At 37.8% G+C, this 26,634-nt stretch overlaps 1 protein-coding gene across 7 annotated transcripts in view; it reads right to left on the bottom strand.

The window, feature by feature from the left end:
• Window positions 1-413: 413 nt before the first annotated feature.
• The window catches only part of MRE11 (MRE11 homolog, double strand break repair nuclease), a 78,028-nt gene continuing 51,807 nt past the window's right edge, over window positions 414-26,634 (bottom strand). For 3 of the 7 annotated variants that reach the window (XM_077964213.1, XM_028833912.2, XM_015115484.3), the window contains exons 16-20: window positions 25,894-25,977; window positions 17,055-17,113; window positions 15,712-15,779; window positions 10,110-10,185; window positions 414-716 (exon numbers count right to left, since the gene is read on the bottom strand). In XM_077964213.1, the coding sequence (XP_077820339.1) occupies window positions 660-716; window positions 10,110-10,185; window positions 15,712-15,779; window positions 17,055-17,113; window positions 25,894-25,977 (344 nt within the window). In that variant the 3' untranslated portion in view covers window positions 414-659. Of the gene's footprint in view, window positions 717-10,109; window positions 10,186-15,711; window positions 15,780-17,054; window positions 17,114-18,641; window positions 18,694-25,893; window positions 25,978-26,634 lie in introns of all 7 variants that reach the window. The other 4 variants (XM_077964214.1, XM_015115486.3, XR_013404262.1 and 1 more) reach the window with 3 other exon arrangements.

The raw sequence follows: 26,634 nt of genomic DNA on the forward strand, positions 1-26,634 counted from the left end.
GGGAAATGGGGGAGAGAGAGACAGAGAACACCATTAAGGATACAGAACAATAAAGGAAATTACTACCACTTAATGGGAACATAATCTTTTGAAATCTTTGCTACAACTGGAATAAAAAACTCAGTAATTCTGACAGGTTATTCTACTCTTTTAAATAAGAACATATCTGTTCAAACTATTAGGTACATCTAATCATTTAGTCTTTTAAGAAGCATTAGAAAAAAACATACATATTAACAAACAGTGAATTTAGGCACAGGTTCACATAAATTGTCTTACTTTCAGGAAACCTGGAACCTCTAGGAAATTACTAAAATTACGAAGAAGTTAAATTTTATAAGCTCTTTCCCTCAACTTTGGCTAAATGTAACCATATTAAAATACTGACATAGTTTTTGATCATGAAGCAGAAATGTAAAATGGTAGCTTTATTTTAATCTTTACTCAAGAATGATACTGAAACAAAGCTCTTACTATAACAACCAGGTTAAAAAAACAAGGTGAATCAATGCTACTGTATATGTCCTTGAGCTAGAAATTTCTTACTTATGGAGTCATGCTCAGGAAACAATACTTAAAAATCTTAAACTGTAAACTCTTAGCTTGTAACATTTTGATTTTTCCTGTATCTTGCATGTTTCTCAGTGCCATTAAATATATTATCTTCTATTTCTTCTTAAAGAACTAGTGTTCATAAAAGGATCATCATCATCATCCTGAAATGAGATACAAATGTTGTATTAGTGATTGTTCCTTGCTTCACTGAAACAAGACAGAAGTTCTTATGGGCAAAACAATACCAGTGAGAGTCATTTCACATGGGGTAGACTTTATTTTTCTATTTCCTTTATAACTGTGAAATATGTAAGTACAATTAAATTCTTAATTGGCATTAAAATGAAAATTTATCCTGCTGTGTGTGCATGTATCTACACTATAAACCACACGCATTTCTCTCACTAACCTTAATAAAGACAAATGAAGTATAGGTAAACCAGAAAAAAAATTCCTCAAGTCATTTTATATTTGGTTTTTGAACAGATTTTCTCATTTACATTTTATTACAGTTGCATCTACTCTTCTGGAAATTCACAGTAAAAAAATAATGAAGCCACATGGAGATCTAACTCAGAAAGAGCTGTAATTTTTATTTCCCATTACCCATTTAATGCTAGAAATAGCAAGCTACTCTCACACTCATGTAAAAAACAACCTAGCAAAGCAAGCTTTCAAATAGTTTTTTGGATAAAAAAAGAAATACATGCAGTATTTCAAGAGTTCCCATGCCAATGGGCTACAGATTGTATGCATGGTAAGAATAAATAGGAATATGAGATATTAACTAATAATTTAATTAAAGAGAATGAAAACAAACCTCAGATAAGCCCAATTATACAATTTTATGAAGACAACATAAAACCAATTCTTATGTATTCTATAAATATTCAGAAAAGAAAGCAAATTTGTTTGTAAATTTTTAATTTGTGTTTAAGACATTAAAAAAAGAAATTATTTGATGCTAGGCTTTGTTGGTGGTATCAGCACTTCCAAATGTTAGCTAAATTAACTATCTCTGGTGAGAAATGGATGCCTTAAGAAATATAAATTCATTTGCATTTATTGATTCATTTTCTGCTACTATAAAGGCAAAACTTAAATAAACCAGAGACAAATCCAAATGAAGTCTAATAGATAATTTGCTAATAGTTTGTCTTTGCAGTTAACATGAACTAGTATACAAATTTTTAACTGTAACATATAACCACATGTATATCCAGATGTTCTGGAATAAACAAACAATAATTGCTCACTTCCCTCCTGGAAGCAACTTGTTAGTATTTAATAGGTAGAATGAGCTCTTGCTGCCATTTTTCTTGGCTGCCAGAGTTGAGTCCTCTCAAGCTGTTTTAAACCACAGCTGAAATATAGGGAACATGGCAGCAGCAGCCAAAGCTAAAAATGAAAGGCGTAAGTCACAGGCTACAACATAGATAAACCTTCAGGAACTTAGGCTATGTGAAATAAGCCAGTCACAAAAAGGCAAATACTCTATGATTCTACTTATATGAAGTACCTAGAGTAGTTGAATTCATAGAAAGAGAAAGTGGAATGGTAGTTACCAGGGGATGAAGATGGGGAAACGGAGACTTGCTATTTCAGGGATACAGATTTTCAATTTTGCAAAATGAAAAAGTACTAAAGATCTGTTTAATATGGATCTATTTAACACTACTGAACTGTACACTTAATAATGGTTAGTTTTATGTTATGCTTTTGCTACAATTAACAATTTTTTAAATAAAAAAAAATAAATGAAAGGGGTGATGGGCCTAAGAGAAACACCTTCAAGCAATTCAACAAAAACGAGCAAAGGCCCTTCAAATGGTAGCCATGAAGGAAAGGGGAAGGGCAGTATCCTTCAGTCATGTAGTTTTATTTAAACTTAATTGAAACAGCAAATTAATAAAGGCAAGAGGCAAGTCCTGACTTATAATTCTTCCTCTTCCTCCTCCTCCTCATTCATGGTGGAGGAGATATCATGGTTGCACACATGATCTGGAATTGGAGTTTTTTCCAGACATCCTCCCAGAGAACATTTCAGACAATGCCTGAATACCTCCATGTCATGAAATTACCACCATGTGCCCCCCTCTACATGACACTTGTAGAGTATATAGTGAGTACTTAATAAATATTCATTAAAGTAATATTAAAAGCTCTTGAGATATCATCATCATCATCATCATCATCATCTCTCCAAATATAAGTAAATGGAAGAAGCTAAAAAAATTCTGATCCCACTGTTAACTGGGCAAATAAGAGCTGAGTGAATATCATATTTTAAAAATCTACAGGACTTTTATATCTGAGGTAATTACACTGATGGACACTCAACAAAGCTACTTCTTAATTCTTAACATTAACTATAGTTCAAAGGAAGGTTATCAATGAACTACTTTTTTTTTGAGATGGAGTTTTGCTCTTGTTGCCCAGGCTGAAGTGCAATGGTGCAATCTCAGCTCACCACAACCTCCACCTCGCGGGTTCAAGCAATTCTCCTGCCTCAGCCTCCCGAGTAGTTGGGATTACAGGCATGTGCCAACGTGCCTGGCTAATTTTGTATTTTTAGTAGAGATGGGGTTTCTCCATATTGGTCAGGCTGGTCTCGAATTCCTACCTCAGGTGATCCGCCTGCCTCAGCCTCCCAAAGTGCTGGGATTACAGGCGTGAGTCACTGCGCCCGGCCTGAAACTATTTTTAAAAATAATTTTTAGTGGAAGAAGGACAAGATGGCCAATTAGACAGGGCCAAGAAGCACCACTGCCACTGATAAAGACCAAAATATCGAGTAAGACAACATATTTTGAGCAGATCTTTGGAGAAAAAACACCAAGAGTTGATAGAGAGGTGATACGAACTGGAAGCTGAAGAGGGAGGATGCTGGGAACCTTGTGGGGGGGTTGCCCATTGCCCAGGCTGGTTCTTGGCCTTGAAAGGCTCCTAGGACGGGATGAGTGAATGGACAATGGGGCAGTCCACTCTCACTATGGACCTCAGAGATCCTAGCTACAAGATTCCATGCCCCCTGGAGACATTTCAACTGGCGGGGGATCTGCCCAAACAGTAGGCAGAGACAGAGCTCCAGAATGCATGGAGCCCAGGGGTTTTTACACGCAAGGGAGCTGCAGCAGAAGGTGGCCATAGGCGCCCATCCCCCAAGACTTCTTATTTCCCTTCGAGTAGGAGTTGCCCCACCTGAATGCTGGGGCAGGACAGAGTGGGGCCAGCTTCCCTGTGGGACAGAGTTCTGTTCTGCAGGCCCTCCTCCGCTACAGCCCCTTCCAGGGCCCTTGCCAAGCTGCCCTGCAGGAATGTGTGCACAGGGCAGCCTCTGCTGCCCAGCCTTGTTTTGCTGGTGGCTTCACCTAAGTTACCTTCCTGGTAGCCTGGGAGCATTTCAGATTGCTGGTGCCTGACCTGAGGGTCCGAACGATGGAGCCACAGGCTGGTCCCAGTGCTACAGGGCTACAGCACACAGCTTGGGCTGCTGGCACTCAAGTTGGAGAGAAATCCCACTTTCAGAACACTGACAGGAGTGAGACATGTGGTTTCGTGGGCCAGTGCAGGAATGGACATGCCTTCCTCCACAGTGCTGGTCTGGGAAGCGTGTGGCCTGTCTGGCAGCCATGGCCTCTGTCTGAGGGAGCCCTGCAACCCAAGACACCAAACAACAGTAATGCAGGTGTGGTGCCAGTGATAGGAGGGGCCTCATTCATGGTCCAGAAGTGGCCCTTGTGAGTGGTCATCTCTCTCCCCATCCACACCACAGAGCATGGCTGCGAACACACAGAAATACAAAAGAAATATGCAGCTGAGTAAGAGCCTATCCGCTGGACATTAATGTTAACTGCCAGCTACCAGATCACAGCCAAAATTATAACAAAATAATTCGCCAATATACATTTCTGTGACACCCAGGGCAAGAATCTAGCCACGGTAAAGATCTATATAGAGCTGTGGCCCTCTGAAAGCACCAGAAACAAGGCCTACTGAATATACTCAACTTACACTGCAGTTAAAGGAATAATAGCCCTCTAACATGAGACAGAATCAGTGCAAGAATTCTGGCAATTCCAAAAGCCAGAAATGTCCCCTTACTTCCAAATGAGCCTGCTGGTTCACCAACAATAGTTCTTAACCAGATTGAAATTACTGAAATGACAGACATAGAATTCGGAATCTGGATGGCAGGGAAGCTCATCAAGATTCAGGAGAAAGCTAAAACCCAATCCAATGAATCCAGTAAAATAATCCAAGAGCTGAAAGACAAAATAGCCGTTTTAAGAAAGAACCATACTGAACTTCTGGAATTGATAAATTCACTACAAGAATGTCATAATACAACTGAAAGTATTAACAGCAGAACAGACCAAGCTGAGGAAAGAATCTCAGAGCTTGAAAATCAGTTCTTCAAATCAACTTGGTGAGAGAAAAATAAAGAAAAAGAAGGAAGAAGAATGAAAAAAAAATCAGAAATATGAGATTATGTAGAGGCAAAATCTATGACTCATTGGCATTCCTGAGAGAGGAGACAGAATAAGCAATATGGAAAACATATTTGAGGCTATAGTCCAGAAAAATTTCTCCAATCTTGCTAGAAAGGTTGACATGCAAATTAAGAAATATAGAGAATTCCTATGAGACATTATATAAGATGGCCATCCCCAAGGCACACAGTCATGAGATTCACCAAAGTCAACAGGAAAGAAAAGATCTTAAAGGCAGCTAGACAGAAGGGTCAGTCACTTACAAAGGGAACCCCATCAGGCTACCAGTGGACATCTCGGCAAAAACCTTACAAGCCACAAGAGATTGGGGACCTATATTCAGCATCCTTAAAAAAGAAATTCTAACCAAGAATTTCATATCCTACCAAACTAAGCTTCATAAGCAAAGGAGAAATAAAATCCTTCTCAGGCAAGCAAATGCTGAGGAATTCATTACAACTAGATCAGCCTTACAAGAGGTCCTTAAGAGAGTGCTAAACATGGAAACAAAAAAACACCACCTACTACCACAAAAATACACTAAGCACATAGCTTAGAGACACTATAAAGCAACTACATAATCAAGTCTACAAAACCAGCTAACAATACGATGGCAGGATTGAAATCTCATATATCAATACTAACTCTGAATATAAATTGACTAAATGTCCTTACTTAAAAGGAATACAGTGAAAAGTTGGATAAAAGGACAAGACCTGATTGCTGTCATCAAGAGACCCATTTCACATGTAACAACACACACAGGCTCAAAGTAAAGGAATGGAGAACTAACATGCAATAAAAAACAAAAAAGAGCAGGAGTCGCAATTCTTTTATCAGATATAACAGACTTTAAACCAACCAACAGTAAAAAGGGACAAAGAAAGGCATTATATAATGATAAAGGGTTTGATTTAACAGGAAGATCTAATTATGCCAAATATATACATGCCCAAATTCATAAATCAAGTACTTCTTAACCTAAAAAAAGACTCAGATAGCAACAGAATAATAGTGGGAGGCTTCAACACCCCACTGACAGTGTTACAAAGACCATCCAGGCAGAAAACTAACAAATTTGGGACTTAAACTTGACACTTGACCAATTAGACCTAATTGACAGCTACAAAATACTTCATCCAATAATGGAAGGATACAAATTCTTCCCATCTACACACAGAACATATTCTAAGATAGGTCACGTGTTCAGTCATAAAGTAAGTCTAAATACATTCAAAAAAATAAAAATCATACCAAGTATACTCTTGGACTACAGTGCAACAAAAAGAGATATCAATATTAAGATCTCTCAAAACTACACAAATACATGGAACTTAAACAATTTATTCCTGGATAACTCCTGGGTCAATAATGAAATTAAGGCCGAAATAAAAAAAATTCTTAAAAATTAATAAAAATTCATTCATTAATTAATAAAATTAATTTCATTAATGAAAATGAAAATAGAATCACGACTTACAAAATCTTAGGGATGCAGCTAAAACTGTTAAAAGGAAAACTTACAGAACTAAAAGCCTTCATTAAGAGAATCAAATTAACAATTTAATTTGTTAATGTGTTAATTTAAATCAAATTAACAATTTAACATTGTACCCAGAGGAACTAGAAGTAAAAGAACAAACCAGCCCCAAAATTTGCAGAAGAAAAGAAATAATTAAAATTAGAGAAGAACTGAATAAAACTGAGATGCAAAAATCCATACCAAAGATCAATGAAATCAAGAATTGGTTCTTTAAAACAATAAACAAAATTGATAGGCTGCTAGCTAGATTAACAAAGGAAAAAAAGAGACAATCCAAATAAGTACAATCAGAAATGACAAAGATGACATTACAACTGACCCCACAGAAATACAAAAGATCTTTAGAGACTACTACGAACAACTATTCACACACATTAGAAAATCTAGAGGAAATGGATAAATCCCTCGAAACACACAACCTCCCAAGATTGAACCAGGAAGAAAGTGAAAACCTGAACAGACCAATAATAAATTCTGAAATTAATAACTAATAAAAAACTGACCAACCAAAAATGCCCTGGACTACATGAATTCAAGTCATATTCTATCAGACATACAAAGAACTGGTACCAATCCTACAGAAATTATTCCAAAAAAATCGAGGGGGACTCCTCCCTAACTCATTCTATGAAGCCAGCATCAGCCTGATACCAAAATCTGGCAGAGACACAACAAAACAAAGAAAACTTCAGTCCAATATCCTTGATGAACACAGATGCAAAAATCCTCAAGAAACTAGCAAACCAAATATAGCAGCACATCAAAAAGTTAATATACCATGATCAAGTACAACCTTGGGATACAAGGATGATTCAACATATGCAAATCTGTAAATGTGATTCACCACAAAAGCAGAACTAAAAACAAAAACGATATGATCACCTCAACAGACACACAAAAAGCTTTTGATAAAATCCAACATCCCTTCATGATAAAAACCCTCAACAGACTAGGCACTGAAGGAACATACCTCAAAATAATAAGAGCCATCTATGAAAATACACAGCCAACATCATGCTGAACAAGCAAAAGCTAGAACCATTCTCCCTGATAACCGGAAAAAGACAAGAATGCCCACTCTCACCACTCCTATTCAACATAGTACTGGAAGTCCTAGCCAGAGCAATCAGGCAAGAGAAAGAAAGAAAAGGCATCCAAACAGGAAAAGAAGAAGTCAAACTATCTCTCTTTGCTGATGATATGATTCTATACCCGGAAAACCCTAAAGACTCTGCCAAAAGGCTCCTAGAACTGATAAATGACTTCAGCAAAGTTTCAGAATAATTAAAAAAAAAAGTGTACAAAAGTCAGTAGAATTTCTATACACCAATAACGTTCAAGCTGAGAGTCAAATCAAGAACACAATCCCATTTACAATAGCCACAAAAAAAATTAAATACATAGCTATATGGCTAACCAAGGAGGTGAAAGATCTCTATAAGGAGAACTATGAAACACTGCTGAAAGAAATCACAGATAACACAAACAAATGCAAAAACATTCCATGCTTAGGAACTGGAAGAATCAGTATCATTAAAATGGCCGTACTGCCCAGGGCTACCCACAGATTCAACCCTATCCCTATCAAACTACCAACGTCATTTTTCACAGAATTAGAAAAAAACTATTCTAAAATTCACATGGAACCAAAGAAGAACCCAAATAGACAAAGCAACCCTAAGCAAAAAGAACAAAGCCAGAAGTATAACAGTACCCAACTTTGAACTATGGGCTATAGTAACCAAAACAATATGGTACTGGTACAAGAAGAGACACAGATCAATGGAACAGAACAGAGAACTCAGAAATAAAGCTGTACATCTACAGCCATCTGATCTTTGACAATGCTGACAAAAACAAGCAAAGGGGAAAGGACTCCTTCTTCAATAAATGGTGCTAGGATAACTGGCTAGCAATGTGCAGAAGAAAATGGATCCTACCTTTCACCATATACAAAAATTAACTCAAGATGAATTAAAGATTTAATAGTAAGACCTCAAACTATAATAATCCTAGAAGAAAACCAAGAAAATACCCTTCTCGACATCGGCCTTGGCAAATAATTTTTGGTTAAATCCCCAAAAGCAATTGCAACAAAAACACAAACGGACAAGTAGAACCTCATTAAACTAAAGAGCTTCTGCACAGTAAAATAAACTATCGGGTCGGGCACGGTGGCTCACACCTGTAATCCAAGCACTTTGGGAGGCCGAGGGGGGCAGATCATAAGGTCAGGAGTTTGAGACCAGTCTGGCCAACATGGTGAAACCCTGTCTGTACTAAAGATTCAAAACATGAGCCAGGCGTGGTGGCGGGCACCTGTAATCCCAGCTACTCGGGAGGCTGAGGCAGGAGAATCGCTTGAACCCGGGAGGCAGAGGTTGCAGTGAGCCGAGATCGCACTGTTGCACCCCAGCCCAGGCAACAAGAGCGAAACTCCATCTCACAAAAAAAAAAAAAAAAAAAAGAAAAGAAAAGAAACCACCAACAGAGTAAACAAAACGCCTACAGAATGGGAGAAAATATTCACAAAATATGCACCCAACAAAGGTCTGATGTCAAGAATCTATAAGGAATGTAAATAAATCAGTAAGGAAAAATCAAATAACTTCATCAGAAAATGGGCAAAGGACATGAACAGGCATATTACAAAGAAGACATATAAAGCAGCCAAGAAACAAGAAAAAGTGCTTATCATCACTAATCATCAGAGAAATGTAAATCAAAACCACAATGATACCATTTCACACCAGTCAGAATGGCTATTACTAAAAAGCCAAAACACAACGGATGCTAGTGAGGTTGTCAAGAAAAGGGAATGCTTATACAGTGTTGGAAAGTAAATTAGTTCAGCCATTATAAGCCATTTGGAAATTTCTCAAAGAACTTAAAACAGAGCTACCATTCGACCCAGCAATCCCATTACTGGCTATATCATCAAAGGAAAAGAAATCATTCTACCAAAAGACACATGCACTCATGTTTACTGCAGCACTTACTTACAATAGCAAAGATATGGAATCAACTTAAGTTCCCACCAATATGGACTGGATAAAGAAAATGGTGGTACATATATAACACAGAACACTATGCAGCCATGAAAAAGAACAAAATTATGTTCTTTGCCGCTGGAGGCCACTATCCTAAGCAAATTCACACGGGAACAGAAAACCAAACACTACATGTCCTCACTTATCCTCACTTATAAGTGGGAGCTAAACTCTGAGTTCACATGGACATGAAGATGGGAGCAACAGACACTGGGAACTACTAGAGAGGGGAGGCTGACAGTAGGATGTGTGTTGGAAAACTGTCTGCTGCTCACTACCTGGGAGATAAGATCTGTACCAAACCTCAGCATCATGCAATTCCCATGTAACAAACCTGCACATGTACTCCCTGAACCTAAAAGATGAAGTTATTTATCAAAAAAAAAAGTTCAGCAACTAGCTAGCAGTCTCTATTTAAACTTTATAAAGTTAAAAATTAATTAAAATTTAACAATATTACTTATTTACCTCACTTGATTCAAAATCAACCCCTTTCGATACTTGGCTCTGGCACATGATTTTGCTGGATGATGTGCTGGACCACCTGAGGCAAAACAAAAACAAAAACGAACACAATTAACTACATGATTCATCAAGTGTGCCTTTCTGGCTAAGTTTTTCAGTCTAGCAGCTGCCATGAATATAAATAACACACAGTTCCCTTAAAATCTACATCAGAGGCAATAAAACTACAAGGAAAAGGACTCCGGGGCTGAGGTTTGAATTCTGGTTTTGCCCTTTACTACCTGTGTGGCTTTGAGCAAGTTACTTAACTTCTCTGTGCTTCAATTTCCTCATCTGTAAAATGGGGATAATAATTTTATAAAGACTAAATGTGTTAATATGCTTAAACACTTAGAACAGTGCCTGACACACATTAAGTACTACAACGATGCTTACTTACATTATTATAGTACTTATCATATACAAAAATGTATCCATTACCATCTTCCATTTCTGAAAACCATGGGAACATTGAAATATTTTCTACTCAAATCTCAGTTAATAAGAAAATCGTAATTCCTACTCTTTTTACTCCTTTTTTTTTTTTTTTTTTTTTTTTTTTTTTTTTTTTTTGAGACAGAGTCTTGCTCTGTCTCCAGGCTGGAGTGCAGTGGCATGATCTCAGCTCACTGCAAGCTCCACCTCCCGGTTCAAGTGATTCTTCTCCATCAGCCTCCTGAGTATGCCACCAGGCCCAGCTAATTTTTGTATTTTTAGTAGAGACGGGGTTTCACCATGTTGGCAAGGATGGTCTCTATCTCTTGACCTCGTGATCCGCCCACCTCAGCCTCCCAAAGTGCTAGGATTACAGGCGTGAGCCACCATGCCCAGCTGATTCCTACTCTTATAAAGCTTAACTTGCAGTAAATTCCTATGCCTTTTAACTAATAAGAAATTTAAGTCATTTTAGATCGGGGCTAGTAAGCAAATTTAGCCCAGCACTATGTTTTTTTTTTTTTATGGCCTATAAGCTAAGAATGGTTTTCACATTTTGAAATGGTTACATCTTAAATGGTTATACAAGTGTCTACCTATATAATATCCCTGGTTTTGCCTCTTGACCTGCCAAGCCTAAAATAATTCCTATCTGGCCCGTTAAGAAAAAGTCTGCTGATTCCTGTCTTCAATAAAAGCAGTGTTTATAAATTCTTAGTCTACAATTTTATTAACATGCTTTGGGATGTCATTATAGCAAAAGAAATATGTCCAAAGGTCTTATCTGCATAAAAGAATGAGAATCATGAGATCTTATGTCAGAAGTAAATAGAAAAATTCGCAGGTCCTTTAAAAGGAAAGGACAGAAGGATTTATCAGGCAAACTTGAAGAGTAACTAAGGTTCAGAGGTAGCAGATCAGCACATTTATCAAGGTCCACTCTAGTAGATGGCAGAGCTTAAATAGTTTAAATTATAAATAAAACACCATGCATAACCTGCAATTACTAAAAAATTCTGCAAAACAGTCTAAATTATCATTTTGATGCTGTAATTAGAAACACCAATCTGCCAAAGCTGATTTCTGATGTGTTTCCAAAATGTCAATTTTGGAAATTGCCTCTAAAATTTTAAACAGCCTCTCAAAACTTAAATGATTCTTATTGCTTGCACAATAGTCAGAGAAGTTAGTTACCATACCAAGCAGCAACAACAGAGATGAGTTTGGGGTCAGAATGCCTTGCTTGTATGACTAGTTGGGTGACCTTAGGTAAGTTACTTAGCCACTGTGCTTCATACTTCATCTGCAAAATGGGGATGATAAAGTTATAACTATACTCTATCTCCTGGGGAAGCTGTGAGCACCACACAAGCTAACTCACATGTAAAATGCTCAGAGCAGTGTCTGGCACATAGGAAGTGCCAAACAACGGTGAGTTATATTACTATTTCATGTCTAAAGAAGTCGGCAGACATTTATACAGCTAAAGAGTAAACAATCTACTGTGATAACAAAAGCAAACTATTTTTTCTTTAATATCCTTAAGCATATATCAAAAATATCAAAATAGTATTTTGACCCATTTCTGGGGAAAAAAAAAAAAAAAAAAACTTAGAAAGCTAGATCTGATTTGTGTGTGCTTCAATTTACAAAGACAACAACAACCAAACAAGGACTTCCTTCCAAAACCTGAGGTATCCTGATAATCTTCCGATACATCTCCTTTTCTGTAAGAGAATCTGAGTTAGGTTTCTATCAGCTGGAACCAAAGGAGTCCTGAGAAATTCAAGTGAACCTTCATGAGCTAAAATAAGTCCCTCCACTACTTACCATAAACATAGAAACTGACTTGCATCTGTGCCCATCTTGGTATTTTTTACTCCTATAAAGGCCAGTATGGCCTTCTGCAACTTTATCCTCTCCTGGACTTTTCTCATGTCTTTATTGTTTTTTTCTACTCTACCCAAAGGTTGGGTAAGGTTAAAACTGCAGGCTAGGAAAACACCCTCTTCTGCTCTGCCTTCTTTTTTGAGGTGATCCTATCCATCCCCACGGTTTTAAGTACCATCTGCATGCTGTCCAGAGGTAAATCTAAGTATCATTTCAAACCCCTCATCTGAGTTCTGAATTCACACATTCAGTTGCCTATAACCTCCCTTCATGTAAGTTTCTAGGCATCTCAAACTTTTCATATCTACAGTGGAACTTTTAATTATATGCCTATCATTCCCTACAACACATCTGTTCTTTCTTCTTTTATGCCCTTCTCAATATATGGCACAATGTGAATGCTCAAGCAAGAAACCAGAAAATCAATCTTGATTTCTTATTTTCCCTCATTCCAAATATTTAATCCATACTCAAGTTTTGTCATGTCTATCTTCAAAATATATCCTGAAACCATCTGATTTCTCCATTTCACCTACCACTAGCCTGTGCAAGCCTCCATCATCTCTCTTAGCTCAAACTCCCTGCAGCACCCTCCTTTCAGCTAAGTTTATTTACACTTGTTCTGCAACCACAGTGATCCTTTGTAAATGTAAATCAGAAGGTGCCACTCCTCTCTTAAAATCCTTCTGTGGATTCCCACTGCATTTATAAGGACATTCAAAACCTTTGTAGTGCTCACCTGCTCCTGCAGTATGATTTACCCTGCCTCTCTTTTCTATTCTCATCTCAAACCACCTCCTTTTCCACCACACTTGAGTCACTGGCTCCTAAATAACATTATTAAACCTGCTTCTTCAATAGACTGTGATATGGTTTGGCTGTGTCCCTACCCAAATCTCATCTTGAAGTGTAGATCCCATAATTCCTAAGTATTCTGGGAGGGACCTGGTGGGAGATAATTGAATCACAGGGGCAGCTCCCCCATACTATTCTCATGGTAGTGAATAAGTCTCACAAGATCTGATGGTTTTATAAGGGGAAATCTTTTTCACTTGGCTCTTTTTCTCTTGTCTGCCGCCATGTGAGACATGTCTTTCACCTTCTGCCATGATTGTGAAGCCTCCCCAGCTACGTAGAAATGTGAGTCCATTAAACCTCTTTGATTTGTAATTGCCCAGTCTCAGGTATGTCTTTATCAGCAGCAAGAAAATGGACTAATACAGGCTGCATGCACTTGTCCCTCTGCTTTACGCAAGGCCACGTTTCCCTTATTAAAATTTCGGCTTAAATGTAGCCTCCTCAGAGGCTTTCCCTGACCATCCTTCAAAGTAGATGCCTGTGTCCTGTGCCACTGTTTCTTCTCTCTACACCAGATCATTTCCTTTAATGCATGCTAACTGATCGGCTGATCACCAGCTCAGATGTCACCTATCTTCTTTGTAAAACCTTCAGTGACCTTTCCCAGGAAGATATTGGCACATCCCTTAGATTTCGTTACACCTGAATAAAACATTTATCTTGGTGGATTAGCAGTGCCCTGTAATTAGCATACCACTAAAGTGTAAATTCTCTGAAGGAAGAAACATTTCTTTTATCTTTCTATCCCCAGAACCTAGCATGATGTTTAAAGGACCTAATAAGTGAACATGGAACTATACTTACACTTGTTCTAACATTAACCTTTAAGTCACATAGAGTTTATATTCTCAGTGGGGTCAATATCACAAAAAACAAAAATTGGCTCTAGGGGATAGAGTGGGATGAAAAATCGTAGCTATTACAATAGTTTTTGGCCCTCTCAAACTCAACCCTACCCCCCAAAATTTCATTCTTTAAGTATTTAATTTCTAATGTTAGGGAGAAATTGAATTACATCTAAGTTACTTAATTCTTCTCCTTGGATAATCAAGAAATGGCTGAGATCATGAAAAAAAAGCTTGAGAAACACTAATATAAGGTTTTTCCTCAATCACCCTTCTTTCTGGAGTTCCTGTTCATGCCCTTACTCTCAGCTGGGACCACCATTCTCCATCCTACTAAACCAAATCTTATCTTTGAAACCTCAGGTCAGTTTTACTCCCTCCATGAAGCTGCTTCTTCTAGCCCACATTCCTTGTTCCTTTTTTCACCAGCCCACAAGCACTCACGCTTATGGGTCTGTAATATAAAATTCTACACCTAATTATGTACTAAATCATTCTTTGATGAATTCAAATATGTTCATTTCTCTTTTCCACTACAACTGAAGTTACCTGAAGACAGAGGCCATATTAAAGCATTTGCTATGCCCCTCTCTCATCAGACCTAATATAATGCTCAAACAGAAAATAAGTACAAAATAAGGCAGTTGATTACTTTATTAAGTAGAAACTCTCATTAATCGAGCTTTGCAGTATTCAACTAAAATGTTAATGTATAAAAGCAAATGGTAATAGTGAATCAAGTCAAGCTTAACAGCAATAGGCCAAAAATCCCACAACACACAGGAAGAGCATGCAAGTCCTCTGAAGACAGAGTGACTCTGTGTGATCCCCTTTTTGGTGTTTAGTACAGCACCATGTGTAGTTAAGAATATAAAAATAAGACAATGACAAAAAGCTGAAATCAAATGTTAGCAAAATACAAAATTATTTTCTGTTATTTGGAAAGAACATAGTCTTCCATTAAGAAAAGCACTAAGGCCAAGCGCGGTGGCTCATGTCTGTAATCCAAGCACTTTGGGAGGTCGAGGTGGATGGATTGCCTGAGCTCCAGAGTTCCAGACCAGCCTGGGCAACAATGCAAAATCCTGTGTCTACCAAAAATACAAAAAATTAGCCGGGTGTGGTGGTGCACATCTGTAATCCCAACTATTCAGGTGGCTGAGGTGGGAGAATTGCTTGAGCCCAGGAGGTGGAGGTTGCAGTGAGCCAAGATCGCATTACTGCACTCCAGTCTAGGTGACAGAGTGAGGCACTGTCTCAAAAAATAAATAAATAAATAAATAAAAAGAAAAGCACTAATAAAGTCAAAAGGAAAAAAAATTACAGGCTATTTCAATTTTCACTGAAAATCCTTTTACTAATGCTGCATCAACTCTATAAACTAGCCCTTGGTCTGTTTTCATTCCTCTATATACTTTACTAGTTGAAAGTAAGTCTGTTAAACTTATATGGCATAGAAAAATGTGTAACTATGGAATTTTGGATAATTTAAAAATTTTTTTCAGATGTTTCTTTTTGCAGAATATCACTGCACCTACCTTTGATCTGTCTTTGAAGTGGTAGGAAAAATGTCTTCTTCCTCATCTGATTCATCTACCTCAATCACCTGGCAAGGAAACAAAGCAACAAATGGTTTTTGTGAGAATTGACTCTCTGAATAAACATGAAAATGAAGAAATGAATTAAACGATTAAATCTTAGTTATATACGAGCCACAAAAAAGGAGACAGAAAGCTATAACCATTAAAACTAACACTCAGTCTGACCTCCCTCCAATGTCCCTCTTCATTCACAAATGTTACTTTTTGCTCACCTCTCTCCTGGTCATCCCAGGAACCTGAGCACCTAAGGAAACCCAGTTACATTGGTGAATGACTTGCATAGGCTCGTATGCAGACCCTGTGACTTTCCTCTTGGTTTCTTATGAGAGGTGAGACCATCAGTGTTCCATCTCCAGCTTTAAATGAGGTATCAGACCATGTGGGAAATACTAGGTATCTTTCTGTTAAATCTGTCCCTCTTAAATACCATTTGTTAATGTTAAGACTCAATAAAGATATTTCTGACTGTTGATTCTATCATCCAAAATACTATTTCTCTACATTTTCTGTCATCTTGATATTTGATACACACATTTGCCATATGTTCATCTAACTTAAGTACAGATGAGGATGAAGCCAAAGACCAAATACTGAACGAACAGCCCCTGAGACTAAGGATGCAGTTAAATATCCTACAATGCACAGGACAATCCCTCACAACAAATTATCTGGTCCTCAATGTCAACGGTGCCATTATGGAGAAACCCTGATGTAGAGGGAAGAGTATTGGCTCAGGAGTTAAGATACAGTTTTGAAAGTGAAGTAATAGGAGAGTCAAGCCCATATTGGACTCTTCTTGGAATCCAAAGGAAGAGCAGAAGGCCCAGGCTAAACCTAGGGCAAACCACATGGATCACTGGACTCCAGCCTTTTCATTCATCTTAAGTCTACCATCAGCTGTTAAGGCACAGCTAGTATTTTGGGAAGGTAAGTAACAAAAGGAAACCCGGTATAGATAAAACCTCTATATCCATTGAACTCACCTTCAATATTAGTATTCCATGCATGAGCTCTTTTGGTTCAACACTGTTATCCTCGAAAACATTACTGTATACATAACATTTATGGATTTCTATAATAACCATTATTTAAACAAAGAGAGCAACCAAGAAAAAAAAAATCAAATCCTAGAAGCCCTAGAGATAACTGGTAAAGCTCCTTCCAGCTTTAATGTTCCATAATTGTTCTTCTTTTATTTACTTTGTAAATCAGAGAGTTGACAATTTATAATGCAGAAAACATAAATTATTAATACACAACTATAAAACTTTTTTTCTTACCTCTGAATAATTCTTAGTAGTGACATTTCGGGAAGGCTGCTGTCTTGTAGATTTAAAGGCTAGAATGAAAAAGATGAAATGTGCATTATGTTATTCTTAAAATAATTTAGAAAAACTTGTATACTTCTTTAGCTAAAGACTTTCTGAGTCCTATCTGCAAAACTGCATGCTGCCTAATTATAAAACTATTTGATATTTTTTAAAATCTAAAGGGAGATAGAATTATAGGTACACATAACTCAAGGCTCAACTGTCAGTCTCATTATTTCCCAGCTTATTTGAATACTGTTGTGTTTATAAATACGCACATACTAAAAATATTTCATAGAAAAATACCTGAAGGATAAAATCTAATCACCTAACCAAATGAACTACAGATGTATTGAAGGAAAGCCTCCGAATCCCTTCTTTGTTGTTGATGACACCTTTATCCCTGTTGCTACATTAGGAGCCATCGGGTTCCAGTAGTTTCTCATTTTCCTCTACCTTAGTAGCCATATTCAATATCCAAGAAATATTCCAGAGGAGAATTTTAGAAAAAAGCATATATTTTATTCTATGATAAAAATTCCTTTGTATCCACACCTCTTTTCCTTTTAAACTTGGTTAGATCCTTGAAGTTTAGCTAGCTCTTTATCTTTCCCTTTCTTTTTCCTTGACATCAAAACCTACAATAAAGCCAGGCACAGTGGCTCACACCTGTAATCCCAGCGCTTTGGGAGGCCGAGGCGGGTGGATCACTTGAGGTCAGGAGTTCAAGACCAGGTTGGCCAACATGGTGAAACCCCAACTCTACTAAAAATATATACAAAAATTAGCCAGGCATGGTGGCAGGTGCCTGTAATCCCAGTTACTCGGGAGGCTGAGCCAGGAGAATCGCTTGAACCCAGGGGGCAGAGGTTGCAGTGAGCCGAGATTGTGCCACTGTGCTCCAGCCTGGGCAACAGAGCAAAACTCTGTCTCAACAAAACAAAACAAAACAAAAACCTATAATAAATTTCAAACATCTAATTTAGGTTTATTTTCTCCTACGCCTTACCAGTTTGCTGATATTAAAAATATCTTCCCCAAGATGACTCATAAACTAAATAGGGCACAGAAAAACAAAGAAATACTCAAAAAATCCTGCAAAGTCCAAAATTCTCCTAGTCACAAAACTAATGAATCTTTCTATCTAACCTAAATTTATTGTGTTTGTACATGTTTCCTATTCTAGGTTCTATCTCCAAACTTGTAATATCTAAGAGGAGAAATGAGAGGCAGAAACAATATTCTTATCTGCTTTACTCAGTTACTGGTTTCACATCCTACTCTACTCAAAAGGCTAGACACAGCGACTGAATAAAAAGGCCAGAGATCATGATGATTTCAAAGAATATTTCTGTTCAATATTTATTCAGTGACTCCTCTAACTCTGAGATCCTAGAAAACAAGATACGTTTCTTTTTATCCCAGTGGAAGGCAAAAGATGAGTGAATGTTTGTGAAATAATTTTATCAGAAAACTAAGCACTATGTTCTGTTAGGAAGACAATACGGTGTGATGGTTAAAAGCTCTGGTTTTGGAGTTAGACTCATTTTGACTTACTAGCTTGACTATGGCCAATCTCCTTGGCTTCTTTAAGACTCAATTTCCTCACCTGTAAAACAATGTTAATACTTCATGCAGAAAACTGTTGAGAGGGTAAGAAGTGTCTAGCAGATAGAAAGCATTCAAATACATGTAGCTATTTGTGGTAGCAAACATAGTAGCAGCAGTGGTACCCACAGTGGCATAAGTGAAATGTAAAGGCAGTGGCTTCAGAGGTACTTTCATTCACTTAGTCACTATCCTCTGCTGACTAACTTCAATGGAAAAATCTGGGCTGTCAACTCTTATTTACAACTCCTGTGGCTGTAAGTGTAATTTCTATCTTTTCCAATAAAATTGCAGCACATAAATTTCCGTACTCCATGGACCTTGTTATAAGAGAATTTGACCTTTATTTATCTCTTCACTCCTTCATTTAAAACAGGGATCTAGAAGTTACAGTCTGAATTTGTTGCTTCTGTTCCAAAGTGATGACAAGTATAGTTACTACTCCACAGGTATTCTGTCAGAGGCTTAAAAAAAAAAAAAAAACACCAAATCCAACCTGATAAAAATGTTTTACAAATTTATACTTTAAAAATCAGTTCATTTTTCAAAAAAAAGCCCAGTACTGAAGGCAATCAGTTAAGTTAGCAAAACCATTATATCAAATCAATTAGATAAAAGACAAATTTAGACCAATGATTCACATCATTCATCATTATAACCTTATTGCAAAACACTACCACTAATACTAATAGCAGCTATCATCTATCACATTTTTACCAGGTGCTGTGATCAGTACTGTAAACACTTAAGCTCATTTAATATAATTACTCTGAAGTCAGTATAACATTGTCAATTTTATAGCTAACGGATCTGATGCTTGTAGAATAACACCAGTTTGCACTTACTGAGGGCTTAATATGCATAGACACTGCCTGGTACTTCACATACATGTTCTCATTAATCCTCAGAATAATGCAATGAGGAAGACACAATCATTGTCCCATCCTACAGATGAGAACACTCACTCCTAAAGATGAAAAACTTAACGTATTTGCTGGAGGACACACAACTAGTAAAATTGAGAAGTCAGGATCCAAAACAAGATCTTCCTGACTTTAGAACCATGGTTTTAACCCTTATGCTACACAATCTCTAAGTAATTTTTACTGGGTCATTGTCAAGCATTTAACAAGCATCTACCATGTTATGTGCCAAGCATAGTGGATACAGTGATGAGCAGGAACGATGCAGACCCCTTTCTCACAGCACTTACAGTGCAAGGGTGCTGAGCCAGCAGTAAAGAGCTGGCTATGGCTGACCCAAGGGGCCTGATTTCAGAGCCTGCATTCTTAACCATCATGCTCTGCTGCAAAAGGTACCATAATAAGATTTTTGCCTACAACATAATTCAGGAAATCTGACGTTTCGTATTTAGTTTATTTACATAGCCTCTTTTCATGGATGAATACTGTTTCCTTAAAAAAATTAGTCAAGCCAATCTGTAAAACTTTTAGGGCACCATAACTGGTCTCCAGCCTCTCTACACAAATAGAAGCTTTATTCTATGTTGTCAATGGGTAACAGTCATTGCAGGCTAGGCTATTCAGACAACATGATCTCTCATTGTCTTCAAACTCACTTCTGCTGACAACAATCCAAATTAGTACCTTAAACATTAAAAAAAAAAAAAAAATTCTCAATGGCATTGAAGAGCTGATCACATAGCAAGGAATTACCAGGCCAAAACTGAAGAAAAGCTAGAACTCAGAGAGGTACATTAAGTCCTTTCCCTGAGTTCCCTTTTCAATTGGGAAAATGTTAACACTGGTTTTGAGAATCCTGAAGAAAAAGAGAGAGGGCTACCATATCCCACAGCCTGCCCAAAGTGAAAACCCTGATGCATTTCCCTTCCTAAGGTGGAGCCCCAATGGTTAAAGAGAGAAGCAGAGGTAAACAGGATTTCATAAGCATGTAACTGAACACCCCATTTTTCTAAGAGAGAGTTCAATTATTTTTTTCTCTCTCTTCTTTTCTCTTTTCTCCTTTCCCCCACTTTCTACTTAGTTCTTTAGAAATGCAATTATAGTCTATTACTTCCTCTTCATCAGACACTCCCTAAAGGGGCAGTTCATCTAATTATGTGCTTGGAAGCTCCAGAGTGAAACTGTCACCCACCAGGGGGCTGCCTCTAGAGATACCAGTCAATTTACAACCCAAAGTCCTGGTATGAAACTCTCTCCAACCTAAAGAGTTTTCAGCCACCTTTATAGCCTATTTCTTCCCATGAAGATGCCAATTCAACTGCCTGGTAGATAAAACTAACACGCAGACCCCCTACTTGCTCGCTTCCTCCCCTGCATGCCCTTCCTGATAGGTCCCCTTTAAAAGCCTCCACTTTCTGCCGCAAAGGGGGAAGCAGTACCCTTAAGGTAGGAAGCCTGTATTTCTTCCCCTAAATTAGCTTTGGAATAAAAAGTCACTTTCTTTATACCACACCTTGCTCTTGTTAATTGGACTTTGCAAGCAGCAAGTGACTGAACCTGCATTTTAGTTACGAGCGTGTATCACCTGATTGGTCCAAGAAACCCTCAAATTTAGCTTAAAGTGGTCTAAGACCTGTGGTGCCCTACAAACCTAGAGAAACAAACATGAATCTTCTCTGGATGAAGATGGCTTCATCCAAGGTCTCAAATTATTCCTGCTGATAATTTTCTAGGGACAGTAAATAACAAAGCATGAAAGGAAATAAGTCACCATAAACGAGAACCAACAGAAACAGACAACAGAAAGAGGCCAAAGACATTCAGACACTAGGTTATTAGATACAAAATAACAAAAACAATCCTTACTGTGTACACATGAAAAATTAAAAACAGGCCTAAAAATATCTTCAGAAAACTTCTAAAAAGTATTAAAAGTGACAAAGCATATTTTAATTAAAGCTAACATGACATCATGACATGAAGCCAGCTGACAATGATGTATAGAACTTTTAGATTTATTTTTTCTTTTTTTTTTTGAGACGGAGTCTCACTCTGTAGTCCAGGCTGGAGTGCAGTGGCACGATCTCAGCTCATTGCAAGATCTGCCTCCCAGGTTCATGCCATTCTCCTGCCTCAGCCTCCCGAGTAGCTGGGACTATAGGCACTCACCACCACACCCGGCTAATTTTGTTTTTGTATTTTTAGTAGAGATAAGGTTTCACTGTGTTAGACAGGATGGTCTTGATCTTCTGACCTCGTGATCTGCCTGCCTCAGGCTCCCAAAGTGCTGGGATTACAGGCGTGAGCCATGTACCCAGCGGTGACAGAGCATATTTTAAAAGAACCAAATAGGCTGGGTGCACATCTGTAATCCCAGCAACTCAGCAGGCTAAGGCAGGAAAATTGTTTGAACCCAGGAGGCAGAGGATGCAGTGAGCCAAGATGATGCCACTGCACTCCAGCCTAGGCGACAGAGAGAGACTCTGTCTCAAAAAAAAAAAAAAAAAAAAAGTGATCAGAAATAATTACTCAGAATGTAGCACAGAAAGAGAAAACAGAAAATACAAGTCATGCGAGGACAGAATAAAAAGGTCTTATATTTAACTGAAGACTCAGAAGGAAGGAGAATAAGAATAGCATAGAGGTAATACCTGAAGGGATAATGGCTAAGGATTTTTTAGAAGTGATGGAAGATACCAGTTCAGAGATTCATGAAGCCCAGTAAATCCTAAGCAGGATAAACAAGAACACTGTCTTTAGATTGATCACAGTGATACTGCCGAACACCAAAAACAGCAAGCGGAGGGAAAAACATTTTTTTTAAAAAAAAACAAAAACCAACAAGCTTAACTAATAACTGATTTCTTAATTACAATGGAAACTCAAAGACTCACTTTAAGTGATGAAGTCTACCCACTGAAGTCAAGGAAAACGTCACATAAAACAAGCCAGGACACTGGATTCCACAGGGCAGAAAAAACAAAAACAAAAACAAGACAGGACAAAAAAAGGCGATTTGGGCTAAGGTAAAGGTGGATAATCCACATCTATGACTGTCGATTGCATGCTAACCAATTTTGGTGGTTTAACATGGAAGTGTTCATTATTTTATTCACTCTTTTTCTATGTTCCTGTTTCCTCATTTTTAATACTAATAACACTTGATGAATGCCTACTACATGCCAGGCTTTTTGATCATTTAATCTTCAGAATAACCCAATACAATAGAGGTTATTATTCCCAATCATATCTAAACAAACTAGGAGAGTGACTGAGTTGTCTCAAGTCACAAAGCTGTCATTTGCTGAATGCAAGGTTGAACTCAGCATGAATCCTTTACAATTTTCCAGGCTGCCTTTTCTTTCTTTCTTTTTTCCTCTCTGCTTTTATATTAAACCTACCAAGAATGGAACAGCATCTTTCCAGACACAATTTCCTAAATGGCAATAAAGACAACATGCTTGTGAAGCAAAAAACTAAGGATCTTAGCTGGCTCTTCTGAAGTACTAAATAATACTGGGTAAAAATATAGCAATGGAATTTTTTGGTAAGGTTTGAGTCATTTAATCAACCTGATTTTATATCTTTCCTTCAATATCAGCTGTCATTTGATAAATGTTGAAAATTCCTTTAATGGAGTGATACTTACTTCCAAGGCAAATTAGTCCATCTTTACATTAATTATATAGGTTATTATGTATAATGCAAAAATTCCTCTATGGAGAACCAGTAGCTAGGTCTCTAATCTTATCTTGTTCTGGAAATTAGTACAGTGGTCAGCTATTGGTTGTGGAGTCCAGAGAATGTGAGATCATTCTCAGATCTGGTACTGACAAGTTATGAGATCTAGGGTAAGCTACCCATCTTTGTAAAGCCTCAGTTTCCTTTTCTGTAAATAAATAATATAGTAAGTACCTGCTCCATAGACCTGTTAAGAGGCATGCAGTTTCATAAATATTAGCCATTATTGCTACTATTAGTGGTTTTATCAACTCAGGGCAAAACTGCTTGGCTTAGTTCCCCCACACATAAAACAGGGGAACACAGTTGTTCTTAAATCTTCTAGGTCCATTCTATGAGAAACTTAAATCAGTATGTGTCTAGCTATACCCATCCATCCCCATTGGGCCAGAAGTTCTTAAGCTGGAGAACACAATGCGCTTCATGGGAGTGGCTGAACCCTTTGAAATTGGGTGCAACTGCATGTGAGTACTTATTTAAGGAGAGAAGACATAGCTTTCATCAGATTTTTAGAGAATCCATAAGCCAAAATAGATTAAAAGGCATTGCCTTTGGGACTAAAATCAAATCTAATTCATTCCACATTTTATATGATAGAACATTATCTACATAAAGATCTGAATCTTTCTCAGGTTAGATATCCTAAGTTTCTTCAACCTCTTTTTTTTTTTTTTTGAGATGCTCTGTCACCCAGTGCAGTAGCATGATCTCAGTTCACTGCAACCTTCGCCTCCCTGGTTCAAGTATTCTCCTGCCTCAGCTTCCCTAGTAGCTGGGACCACAGGTACATGCTGCCATGCCCGGATAATTTTTTGTATTTTTAGTAGGGGACAGGGTTTTACCTTGTTGCCCAGGCTGGTTTCGAACTCCTGAGCTCAGGCAATCCACCCGCCTCAGCCTCCCAAAGTGGTAGGATTACAGGCACGAGCCACTGCGCCTGGCCAACCATTTTTTATATTATTTGGTATCTCTTCTGAATGATCATATATAGTTGACAGTCTCTTTGAAATATAATTCCAAAGAGGAGTACAGTATTCTTGGCAAGTTATGTCCAATTTAGTACATAGGGAGAATTCCTTGCTGTGCAAGCTTGTCCAACCCACCTCATTTTGTTGTTTTTGTTCCATTTTCTTTTGTTTTAGGCTTTTAGCAGCCTGAAGCCATGGTTTTTAGTTTCTGTCGCTAGTGATACGAGGAAAAGAGGGATGAGAAAAGGGCTTTACTGGCCCAACCAGAAAGAGAAACTAAGAACCCATGACTGTATTCTCTCCCTTGGACACCCCTGCAAGACTCATTAAATACTGTTTAAGACATCAATAGATTTGGACAGTTGGGTCTGCCTGCATAACTCTTACTGACCTAAGTCTTTTTCACCTGGGTTGCTGTTAAACTCATATACCTCTCACAGCTCTATCTGTGCAGCTGTCTTTTTGGACATAAATGCGGTTTATGCTGCCCTTGAGAAACTTCATCTTCTGAGAATTAGTTCAGCTCCCCAGTTTGTCAACAATTAATCCTAGCTATAAGATTATAAACATTATAATATTTAATAAATTAATATTTATAAATGTTATAAAAGTGAAACAACCTCAAATAACTAATATAAATAATATACATATGAATATATTCTAAACGCTAGGTAGAAAAAAGTATCACCACCTATCTTAACGCATACTTTTTGTAAATATGACTAACATTTTAGGCTGATTTCATAATCTACAATATCAAAAACAGTTAAACAGATCCCCTTGAGGACAATTTTTAGACCATAGGATTATACAGAAATTAATTCCAAGGGCCTAGCCATAATTTCTCTTAAGTATAGGTCACATGACTTCTCTATATGGAAAGCAGAGACTGATAGGGCAGCATGGGGGAAGCAAGGAAACAGTAGAGACAGCTCCTCTCTCTTTCGACCACTGTCCATATAGCGACCAACTACTTCACTTTCCTCTTTCCAGGATCTCTCCACCAAACAGAAACAACATTTGTCTGAAAGTAAGAAATTATAAAACCTAATTTTTTTGTTGTTTTGTTTTGTCTTTTTTTTTTTTTTTTGAGAAGGAGTCTCACTTTGTCACCAGGCTGGAGTGCAGTGGCACAATCTTGGCTCACTGCAACCTCCACCTCCTGGGTTCAAGCGATTTTCCTGCCTCAACTTCCTGAGTAGCTGGGACTACAGGCATGCACCACCACGCCCAGCTGATTTTTGTATTTTCAGTAGACAGGGTTTCACCATGTTGGCCAGGCTGGTCTCGATCTCCTGACCTTGTGATCTGCCTGCCTCGGCCTCCCAAAGTGTTGGGATTACAGGTGTGAGCCACCGTGCCTGGCCTATAAAACATAATTTTAAAAGCTTACCCTCTTCAGTAACTCTAATGCATAGCAAACATCTTTTAAAAAATAATTTATCCTGTGATCCTAATTGCCCTTTTAACTTTCCAATGATGGCAACACAAATAAGGGCTACTAATGGTGATTACCTTGGTCTTCCTAATGTTGGAATTTATAAATAATCACTTGCAGTCTATACTCACCATCTATAATAGACATATTTCTAGATGCTGACACAGCAGTCTTTGAGTTCCTGCTACGCGTAGAAGTCTCCAGACCAGTGTCTGCTGTTAGAAAAATAAACAGTCAACGTACAAGCCTATCAGCAGCTAAGGTTTATTTCATACAACAACAAAAAATGAAAGTTAAATAAGTCTATGTCAAATAGTTTGTCTGTAAAAAGCTAGACATATATATAAGAACAAACATCTAGAGTCTGACCAATTTTCAGAGACTATTCTTTTAGGCCACACTTTAGTTTATCTAATTTAATTTATCCAATTAAAATGTAAGGAAATAGGCCAGGCGTGGTAGCTCACGCCTGTAATCCTAGCATTTTGGGAGGCAGAGGCGGGAGGATCACTTGAGGTCAAGAGTTCAAGACTAGCCTGGCCAGCATGGTGAAACCCCATCTCTACTAAAAATACAAAAATTAACTGGGCGTGATGATGGGTCCCTGTAATCCCAGCTACCTGGGAGGCTGAGCCAGGGGAATTGCTTGAACCCGGGAGGCAGAAGTTGCAGTGAGCTGAAATCGCACCACTGCACTCCAGCCTGGGCAACAGAGCAAAGACAAGACTCCATCTCAAAAAAAATTAAAAAACAAAAATAAAAATTTTTAAGGAAAAATTTTGTAAATATGAGAATAGTGAAAATAATCATCAGTAAAAGATGAGGATTTCTCTCCCTGGAGATTTTAAACCAAATTAATATTCATTTCATCA

The sequence above is a fragment of the Macaca mulatta genome, chromosome 14 (assembly GCF_049350105.2).
Source record: "Macaca mulatta isolate MMU2019108-1 chromosome 14, T2T-MMU8v2.0, whole genome shotgun sequence".
Classification (NCBI taxonomy): Eukaryota; Metazoa; Chordata; class Mammalia; order Primates; family Cercopithecidae; genus Macaca; species Macaca mulatta.